General features: G+C 46.1%; 1 protein-coding gene across 1 annotated transcript in view; it reads right to left on the bottom strand.

Annotated features, from left to right (window-relative positions):
- Abtb2 (ankyrin repeat and BTB domain containing 2) overlaps positions 1 to 11,274 on the bottom strand; it is a 155,662-nt gene that overhangs the window by 38,805 nt on the left and 105,583 nt on the right. The window contains exon 2 of the mRNA XM_055599664.1: positions 645 to 791. Coding sequence (XP_055455639.1) covers positions 645 to 791 — 147 coding nt within the window. The remainder of the gene's footprint in view (positions 1 to 644; positions 792 to 11,274) is intronic.

Consider the following 11,274-nt stretch of genomic DNA (forward strand, 5'->3'; position numbering starts at 1 on the left):
TCCTAGGTCCATGGCACTCAGTGCCAAGTATCACTAGCCTCATTAAGGTCTTTAGTCTCTGAAACAAAAATTAAAATATCTGCCTCCACCTCTGTCCCCTCCCCTGAAGAATAGGTTAGCAAAACCTTTGGTTTCAGAGGGAGGAGCCAGGCAATGTGCTGTATGACACAGCCTGTTCTGCTGTCTCTCAAAAGATGCAATGGCGATGTCTTAGTGTCCTAAGGAGTGGCCAGGTTAGAACAGAGACCAAGCCCAGGGAAGTTTCAGGAGCCAAACTGGGTGGGACGGAGCGTATCCCTTCTGACATACAGGTGGGCCCACACTCACACTCTCACACACACTGAGCACCAGGAGCTGTTACCTGTGTGGGGAAAGTTCCGGGCACCTGGAAAAAGCAGTGGGCAAAAGCAAGTGAGCACCTGTTCTTGTGACACTAACACTTTCTACTCAGAAAGGAAAACTCAATTATTTATGAGTAAATACTCAAGTTTCAGGCAATGGCTAGGGCTTTGAATGGATCTAAAGCCACAGGTGAGAGCTGGAGGAAGGAGGTGGGAGCTCATTTTCACCAAGGGTTTGGGAAGGCCCATCTGACTACATACCTGAGTTCTGTCTCACGGTGTCCCCCCAGGTCACATACTTACTCAGCTCTGAGATGCTGCCCACACATGTAGCCAGGAGGGACTGCTCCAGTGTCCGCAGCTCCAGCTGAGCATAGGCATCAGCTCGCTCATCATGGCCCAGGGACCCTCCATTGTAAGGACTGAAGTAGGCCGGGAGGGAGAGGACACCTATGGGGGAACAAGATGGAGAGGTCACACACTGGGAGCAGAGAGAAACTCTGCAGACCATCCCACAGCTACTGTGTCCAGGGCTCAGCCCCACTCCTTTCCTGACAGAACAGGACAGGACCCCTGAGCCTTGGGAAATGGGGTCTTTCCTCTGCCTAGTGCCCCAGTGGTCACAATGAGAGAAGCAGACTGCTTTTGTTGGGGTTTTACCCATATACAGACAGAATTTGGACTTGCCAAGGAGCTGTCCTATAGGTGCAGGGGCCCTTCAACATGCTTAATCGGGACAGAGCGTTCCTTTCAGGGTTCTGGGGTGACAGAGACACTATAGCACTGTGCTTGGTCGGTTCCAGTGACCACGATCCTACCCCTTCAAAGGCTAGTGCCTCACTTCCCCACTCAGCCCATGTCTTCTTTCAGCCCAGAAGGCCGGGAGACACCCCTGGAAAGGGACACTGCCCTCTCTCTCCATGAAGGGGACTGTCTCAGTCCCTGGCCAAGTCCAATTAGTGTTTCTCATTAGCACTTCAACAGCAGAGAAGAGGGCTTCAGAGTCCATCCCACGGGACGCCAGCTTGTAAATCTCTCCAGCTCACTGTGCGGCTTTTCAGCATGCACCAGAAAAGCAAAACCTGTGGCACGGAAATGCTCACTGCAGTCAGAGCCTTGGATGGGAATTCCCAAGTTCTGTGAGCCACTGCTTCTGTAAGGGACTGTTCAAGTTTCTTCCTACTGTTTGCTTACGTAAATATATATATAAGTCTAGCCAGTCAGTTTGGGCGGGGGAATCTAAAATTTGAGAAAACTAGAAGAATTATTAGAATATGTGCAAGACTGAGTTATAGTCCCCTCTCAGGCATGCACAGATGTGACAAGGATATACAGCAGCAGAGGGGTGGTTATGCCGTGCTGACATGTGGTCAGCCACATGATCTTGGGCAGGCTACCTGGTCTCTCTGTTAACTAGAGACGATGGTGGGAGAACATAAGTAACCTTCTCAGGTACACAGTGGGAGTAGGATTCAGATCCAGTTGAGATGGTCCTAGAACATGTACCCTTGACTCCCTAGGACTCCAGGGTTCAGGGCATACACCACTAAGACTCATTCTGCCCCTGTTCAGTGGCTCCTGTGTGTGAGCAAACACCTGGGCAATGCCAGGCACCTTCACTCATGCACGCTCCCTGCTGAGCCTGTGCTATTTCTCTCTTGTGGGGCAAAGGTACATGGCAGTCTTTCTCTGGCCTGGGCCTCCCTGACTGTGTTTCTCTGGATCGTCCTGTGGGAACAGTGATGGGGTCTGTCTAGCCATCCTCCTCGGGGCCAGAGCAGCTGAGGCTAGCTCCTCTATGCTTCCCCTTAACCCCATCACAGCTAGCATTGGCTCCACAAGGCCTGAACCAAAGCACTTCCTCAAATATTGATTTCCATGAAAGGAGGCGCATGTGGCTGGGCCACTCTCTAACCTTTGCCAGGGTCCTGTTTCCTAAAGCAGAAATTCTAACAGCTGAGTAACCAAACACATTAGAGCTGGCCCCGAGCATTACAATGAGTTAAACAAAAGAAGAGAAGGAGCCACAGCCTAGCAGCCTGGGTGGGGGTGGGTTTCTGTGGCCGCCCTAGTGCAGCGCAGCATCTCCTTTCTCCCTTTTCATCGACAGAAACAACGCTGGGGACATGTGGATCACATTTGCAGTGCCGACTTGTCAAAGGGTTCCCAGTGAGAAATATTATGTCACTCGATCTGGTAACAGGAGCAGGCAACTCTGTTACTAACTTCCTATTTTGTCAGTTGTCAGATATCCAGTGAGGCTTTCACTGCACACTGTGGCAAAAAGAATTAACGAACCTGTTCACACCCTTAATCCCAGTACTCAGGAGGCAGAAGCAGGTGGTTCTTTGTGAGTTCTAGGCCAGCCTGATCTACATAGTGAGTCCAGGACAGCCAGGGCTACAGAAAAACCCTATCTTGAGAAACCAATATATATATTGGTGTATATACAAACATATACATACACACATATGTATAAATATACACATATATATACATACATAGATGTACATATATGTATATGTGTGTATATATATCAGAATCACAGCAGCTTTGGCATGAGTATCTTTTGCTTTTAAGAGACTGTATCCTATCTATTTTATATTTTATTCTTCCAGCGAGGAAAATAATGCAGGCTTAAAGCTGACTTTGAAATCTTTTGTGTGTATGTAGACTGTGTGTGCAGGGGCACGTGCACACAGGTTTGAGTGAGCCTACATGCGGAGGTCAGAAGAGGCCACCCAGTGCCCTGTGCTCCCACTCTCACCTTATTCCCCCGAGACAGGGTTTCTCACCGAGCCTGGAGTTCTGCCAGAGAGCCTCAGTGAACCTCTTGGGCCACAGGTACATTTGCAGTCACATCCAACTTAACATGGATCGTGAGGTTTCAAACACAGGTCCTCACCATTGCACAGCAAGTGCTGTTACTCATGGAGCCACCTCTCCGCTTCCTACCACAGCCGATTTATTTAGTTTCTGTGTCAGGCCCTATGAAGAGCAGCTCACATGAATTATTTCACTTAGCCCCTCAGACTTCATGGCGTGCTATGCTTACCCTTCTCACAGATGACAAAATGCAGCAGGACAACGGTTACAGATTAAATTGGTTCTCAAGGTCTTCCATATATTTTTTTTTTCTGAGTCAGGGTCTCTCTTTGGCTTGAACTTTGCCCTGCAGGCCAGGTAGATGGCCAGGTGGCCAGTAAGCTTCCAGGGCTCTACCCAGCTCTGCTTCCTCTTGCCATCACTGGAATCACAAACCCACACAGAGCCATAATCTTCTCCCAGTCAGATTTTCTCATTATGGTTGCCCAATCCTTGAATCTTAGAACTCATCTTGTTTCCCAAAGCAGGAGACTTCTTCCTGTTACTCCTCCACTCTTCCATCCCTGACAGTAATGCATCCACTCAGTTGCTGAACAAGAGATCTCTGAGTTATCTTTTTCCATTCTCTCCTCCTCCTATGCCACCAATCAGGCACCAGGCCTTACTGCTTTCACCACCTCGATTTTTCAAAAGTTTGTCATTGCCACTGGTGCTCACTGGCCTCACTGCCCTCAGTCTGGAACTCTCCCAAGCCTTCTCATTGCCCTCATGTAGAAATCTACATGCCTTTGTCCAGGTAAAATCAGATATATTTTTCTTTCCTTCTCTGAAACAGAGAGGTGAGGAGTAATTTTCTGCTAGTAAAGTGGCAAAACTCTCAGTGTGTCCCCCAGGATCTCAGTAGTCGGGAATCCCAGCCCACTGGAGTGTTTTTTCTCTGAGCTGAGGCCCAGGGCAGTTCTCTCAGCTGACTCTAGTCTGTAGGTGGGGGTGGGGACAGTCTCTTCCCAGGTGGTTCTTCACTAGTGCCCAGAGAGGGTGGTGCTGAGTTCAGGTTACCACTCTGAAGCCTGGGAACCTGCCTTCTCACAAGTAGGTACCGCCCAGGAATGAAACCTGGTTTCTGCTTGCAGAGGCGCAGTCTCTCTCAGGCAATGACATACCAGGAGCAGAAGGGCAGCACGCCATGTTGACAAACCAGAATTTCAGTTCAAAGGAAAAGGAGACGATTTCAACTGTATCTCAGCTGAAATACAGGACTAATATGAAGGCATCTGAAGTCTTCTCTAGCATTTGAGTGAACCCCTCAAGCCCTTCCCCCCTTTTACCATTCTAGTATTTAACTCTTAAGTGGTCAACAGTGGCAATAAATAGAACTGTTGATTGCTGATTCCTCTGTGTTCATTTCATTCACAGTCATAATAGCACCTTGCATACGTAAGCACATGTGTGTATGTGTATCCGTACATACTATTCCCCACCTCCCATCCTGACAATATTAAATATAAAAATGTATTTTCTCTGTGGGACTGAATGTAGTTTAGATTTTTCCAGCACTTCATCCCAAAGCCAGCAAGGCTGTAACATAACTGCCCTTCAAACTCAACAACCCATTACCAGCATTCTCCCTAGACTTACAAATGACTCCTCTGGGTAAGCCTCCTTGAAGGTTTGTGAGCGCAGCACTCTTCCCTGCACAGCGCGGGACCCTCACCACCTATCCCACATCCTTCAAATGAAAATCAGGACACACAGGGTTACTCTTTTGCTGCTCTTGAGAGGAAACAGAAGATAGGAGCTTGGAAGGAGCTCAATCTATAAGTTTCTAAAAACACAATTTACACTGCCCCACAAAATGGTTTCCTGCAGAATCCTACTCCCCTTGAAAACGTGTTTCTACTCTATGATTTAGATTTTGGTGTGGTGGTGGTAAGGAGTTTATGTGTTTTGGTTTTGTTTGTTTGTTTTGTTTGTTTTGGGTCTCATGTATTCTAAGATGGCTGCAAACTGTAGTTCTAGGATAACCTTGAACTTCTGTCTCGATATCCCAAGTGCTGGGATTATAAGCTTATGACCATGCTCAGCTGGAGATGGAATTTTATATATAGAAAATTTAACACCCAGTTGTTGTGTATTAGTCATCCTAGGATAAAGTACTAAGAAGCAAAGGCAGGGAGGGATATTATTTGAAGAGATTCAAATGGAGCACAAGACAGTGGATCCTAAAAAGCTTTATCCTGACGGTCTAAGCTCCGAGGCGAGGGCATGGGTGCCACATGAGGCAAAGGAAAGAGGAACAAAATGAGAAGAGAAAGTTGAAAGTAGCTTGAAATACGCCTGAAAAACTGTCAGTCATGAATGTAATGAAAATGACTCATCGAGATTAACCAAATGCACAGCTAATTTCTGGGCCAGTCTATCGCATGGAGATCTGTGACAACCAAGAGTTCGAATGAGGACAACATTCTGAGACAAGGAGAGAGAAGTGTTTGTGTGTACATGCTCCTGGAACAGCCTATCTAAACTAAGTCTGAGAGCCAAATGCTGACCCCATAGTGAACAATAAATGCCCAAAGTGGGGCAGGCAAGCCTTTGAGCCCCTACAAAGATCTACCAGTAACTACTGCAGTGCCTCATTCTCCTGCGGGACATGGGTTTACATGGGCTGGGTCACTTGGCTGAAGCCTTGTTAGAAAATGGCAAAGCGGGGTGCAAACTCAGCAACAGTCATGCTGTCTCTAAGAAGGGACTACAGTTCAGACTCCAAGGGGAAGTACCCAGGACTCTCCCTATTTATCCTGGAGACACATACTTCTAGTGGCTGGGCCTCCCCGTCAGCATTGCAATTTCCCTCAGCTCTCCCCATCACTCCCACTTTTTCTCCACCTCAGTACTGGAGACTGAACTACCTATGATAGTTACTGAACTATGTCTCCAACACTCACCTTACTTTTTGAGTCTCACTAGGTTGCCTGGGCTGGCCTTGAATTTGTGATGTTCCTGCCTCCGCTGCCAAAGAAGCTGGGATTATGGGCTTATGCCACCAGATATAGCTTATCCTTCTCTTTAAAAATTTATTTTTATTCCATGTGTTTATTTTGTGTGAGTGTTTGGGGGGGGTAGGATTGATCTGCCCCCATGTGCACATGGAAGTCAGAGGACAACTATGGCTTCTCTTCTTCCACCATGGTGGGGGTCTTAGGGGTGAAATTCAAGGTTTCGCAGGTCCTCAGACTTTTAGGCAAGAGCTTTTCCCACCAGACTCCTCCCACTTTCTCTTTTAAAGGCTGAAAATTAAAACCAAATAATCATCATCTTTTGGTTAATGCCTCACTCTAGCTAATTTACCAGAAGGCTGTCTTCCTATGAGGTTTTGTGGAGGAACCAGGAGCTCAGCACTAAGGAGTAAAACAATAGCATATGGTTACAACTGTCCAAGTAGTTAAAGGAGCAGGACCAAAGGCTGGTGAAGGAAGACACTCAAGTTGTTAGCCACCCACTTTCTCCTGAGAAAAGGGACAGCCAAGTGCCAGCCTCACCCAAGTAGGGCTCAAAGCCCTGACAGCTTTATTCTTGCCCGTGGAACTCCCTCAGCTTCTCAGCAAAGCCTAGACAAGGCAAGGGTATGGAGAGGTGGAAAAGGCCACAGAACGCTAGACTGCCCCAGAAAATAGTGCTTGTGACTCTGAGCGTCCCCTGGGAGCATTCTGACATTTCCTTCCATTCAAGTAGACATCATTTGGTCACAGATAACACAATTGGGTGCTCCTGAGGAAACCGGCCAGCGGAGATCACGAGGTGCTGCTTAAGTCATCTGAAACACAAACTCAATTCAAATACAGTCTCTTCACTGATGTTGGCTTCTTTGCAAGGGAATAAGAAAAAGCCGCTTAAACCATACACACCGATTGAGGAAATTAAACCTACAGGTGAACTCTGGAAAAGCCAGCAAGAATCACAACAAAGGCAGCTAGGGACAGAAAGCCAACTGTGAATCACTGAGCTGTTACTTTGAATACTTTTTGAGAGATTCTAGGTGGCTTTGCTCCAAAGGATTGATGTAACCCAGCAAGAACTTGGGTGACCCGGGAAGCACGAGGCTTGGAATGACCTCTTCTTATAAAGGGAACACCCACCCCATGATCACGGTGCTTTGCCACATTCTGTCCATGACCCACAGAGGGAAAGCACACTAATTCCTATAAACAACACATTCAAAAGACACATACAGGAAGCTGGGTGTGGTGCACGCGCCTGTCATTTCTGCAGAGGTAGGATTGGTGGGTTTCAGGCTAGCCTTTGCTACATAATGAGTTCCAGGCCAGTGTGGGTAACTTATTGTCTCAAAACCAAAAAAAGGGGAGGGGCAAGCAAATAAAGGCACACACAGGAGGATCTCTATGAGTTTGAGAGCTATATAGTGAGTTCCAGGCCAGCCAGGGCTATCAAGTGAGACCCTTGATAAAAAAAACACCCAAATGTTGTAAGCCAAGTGCTTGAAATATTGTCTAATAAATATTGGACAAACCCACAATTATTAAAGTATTTAATTGGAATATATTAACGCATGAATAGTGTATATCATATGTTATCCTTACATTGATTAATTATTTCTGTGTAACAGGATGAAAAACAAAGTCTGTCTGAACTGTTGAGCAAAATATCTATGCATATCATTTGTAACAAAAAAATTCAAAAGTTGATTCCTTAAGATTTTATAGCAATAAAATGGCCATGATTGGGACTGTTAAAAGACATTCTTTGAATAATAATTTACATTCAGAACGAATGTTTATGCTGTCATTGTTACATATTTTTAAAATTATTTTCAATTATGTATGGATGGGTGGGTGCAAGTGAGTCCAGGTACCACTGGAGGCCAGAAGGCGGCCCGAACCCCCTGCAACTGAAGTTCGTCTGCTGTGAGCCAGCTGAGACAGTGCTGAGAACCGAACCCAGCTCCTCTGCAAGGCTCTTACTCATGGAGTCATCTCTCTGGGTCCTATTTTATTTTTGACACTTCGTGGACACTGGGGAAATAGTAGTGACAGTGAAAATTGTGCCCTTATCCTCATGGAGGTGCCGTTCTTTAATGGCTGAGAAATCTACCTTCTCTTTCATATTCTTTGAGAACACAGACTTCAATTATTCTTTTCACCTTTCTAATTTCAGCAATTCTGGGTGGAAGAGATATTTTTTTTCTCTGCTTCTTCAAATAGAATCACTTGATATATGCACTGATGACACAGTTACATGAACAAAATGATGTGGGGCCACATCTGACTCTGTGAAAAAAATTTACACTGAAAGCAAAAACGACTTCTTTCTCAGGAAAAACTAACCCAGCAACAACAAAAACCCTTCCACTCTTTCATAGCTTAGCTGCAAAGAATCTAGAATGGAAGTCATTTAACATTAAAGATAGTTCTTTTTGCAAAGAAGAATTTTAGATTTTTCCCCCCCATTGTTCAAGGTACTAATCTGGAAGGGAAATTCACCTGTGTGCCTCATCCTCTGCCTTGTGCAAGGCCCTTCCCCTGGCCTGATGTGTCTTTGAGACGGTACATCATTCACAGCCATGCTGCAGCTGGTCCTCCTCTGTGGCCTGTGCAAGCTGCAAAGCACTGGGGATCTGAACACAAGATCTGGAACAATTCTTGCAGCACACACTCAGCTGGCGAAAAGGACCGTAGCTCTACACTGTCTGCAGGTGGGCAGCATGACTTCCCACACTCTTGCAGGGAGTCAGTCCTGAGCTGCCCCTCTGGTTGGGTAGGGAGTGGTGCTGCCAAGCCTAAGAGAAGAGCGGGGCCTCCCAATGTCAGCTGGTACAGAAAGGGAACAAGCACAAATCATTCACTCCTTGGGGAGTGAAAAGGGGCAATTATCACAAGGTGTGGGGCAGGTGGCCAAGGCAGTTATTAATAGAACATGAATGTGTTAGTCAGAAATGCCGTACACGGGAGTCCTGCTTAGGAAACACATTTGCTGCTGTCAGCTTTGCTTCTACTTCCAAAGGAGTTTGATCACTAAACTCCCCCAGGTAATTTAGAAGCATGAGTCACAGAGATAAGGGTTCTGAGCACAGCCTGGCCACTTTCTAGCTGTGTAACTCTGAAGTAGTTACTTCACCTTTCTGAACCTCAACCTTTCATCAGTATACGAAGCCTAACAATAGCTTCCGAGGTTGACTGAGGATTGAAAGAGGTTGGATAGCTAAGTGTGCGGTGAAAGGTGAAAGGCCTACAACGAAGTAAGTGTGTGGTAAGTAGGAATACTTTTATGAATGGCTTCAATAATTTCAAAAGTCACGAGATTAACACCATCAGAGGAAGGGCCCAAAGCCACACCACTCTGCTAATTTTTTAAAGACGACGACAGTTCTTGCTGATAAATAATCTTGTTCTATGCATCGTTTATTCTACATTCATTCATTCGTGTATTCAGGATTGTTGGTGATCCTCTGCCCTGTGAAAAGCAGCTGTATTCCAGGGACAGACATAAAAGAGAAGAAGGCAGGTCATTTGCCCTCAGGAGCATGCAGCCCAGTGAAGGCAGATAGTATACCTGCTACATCAGCACGGTGCCCAGAGGGCGGCAGTGGGGTCCTCACAGGAGGGAAACAAGCTCTCAGTCAAAGTACTCAGGTGTGGTAGCTAAGGAAGGCCTCCTGGAGGTGGCAACATCTCAGCTGCTTGAAGAAAGGATCAGATCTTGCTGACCAGGTTGTGGGATCCATTATCTCTGCCTCCCAAGGCTGAAATTACAGGCAGGACTGCCAGGCTCACTGGCAAGTCCGTGAATTCTGAGGATCTGAACTCTGATCCTCATGCCTGCATGGCAGATGCTTACACTCCTGAGTCATCTCCCCAAGGCCTGGTTCCCTTTTTGAGACAGGTTCTAAGAATCCCAGGCTGGCCAAGAACTTTCAACCCTCCTTTCCTCTGCCTCTCAAGTGCTGGGATTCCCGGCTGTGCAAAACCACATCTGGCTCATTTTAATTTCCCTCCATGTAGTTCACGGATGGCTAGGCCAACCATGAACAGCATTTCATCTGACTGGATGTACCAGAATTTGTTTACTCATTCACTTACTCCACTGCTTTCATGTTTCAGAAATTGTGGAGAAAGTGTCTACAAACATCCGTGAGCAGATTTCTGTGTGGGCAGACATTTTCAGTTTCTTTGGGGAATTACCAAGGAGTGTAATCACTGAACTGTCTGCTAAGCGTATATTTACTTTTGCAAGGAAACTCTCCCTGTGCCACCGCGCACTCCCACCCGCAGTGTACGGGGGTTCCTCCAGCATGTGGCGCCGTCAGGACTCTGGATGTTGGCCACTCCGACAGGTGTGAAGTAGTACCTGTTTGCTGCTGCAGCCTGATAAGCGGTGTCTTGGTGTACACTTACTTGCCACGATCGATTCTCTCGGGTAAAGTATCTGATAAAGTCTCTGGTTCATTTTGGCTGAAATTTTTGGAATTCTGCAGACTGCACCCAGGGTACAAGCCCTGCAAGCAGTCTATCACTGAGCCACATCCTCAAGGCCTGGCCCATTTAAACACCGGGTTCTCCGTTTTATTCCTGTTGAGTGTGCAGATTTCTCTGTATATTTTAGATAACAATATTTTATCTGATATGCCATTTGCAAATATTTTTCTCCCTGTTTGTGTTTTTGCACTTTATTTCTTGAAAGTGCAACTTGCAGAGCAATTTCTGTTGTTATTTTGAGACAGGTGAGCTCAGACTGACCCCAGACTTACCATGTAGCCAAAGCTGGCCTTGCATTCCTGATCCTCTCACTTCTACTTCTTGTGTTAGGATTATAGATATATGTCATCACACCCAGCAGAAGTTTACAAAAATGTGTGTGGTATATACATGGATATATGAGTGTGTCTGTGCACATGCATACACATGTATGTGTCTGTGTGTATGTGTGCATATATAGAGCAGAGGTTAACATCAGGTGTCTGCCTTATTCTTTCTCTACCTTATCTGTCTATCTATTTATCTATCTGTCTATCTATCTGTCTGTCTGTCTGTTTATCTGTCTATCTGTCTATCTATCTATCTATCTATCTATCTATCTATCTATCTATCTATCT

Source organism: Psammomys obesus, unplaced genomic scaffold (genome assembly GCF_907164565.1).
Source record: "Psammomys obesus unplaced genomic scaffold, mPsaObe1.curated_primary_1811, whole genome shotgun sequence".
Classification (NCBI taxonomy): domain Eukaryota; kingdom Metazoa; phylum Chordata; class Mammalia; order Rodentia; family Muridae; genus Psammomys; species Psammomys obesus.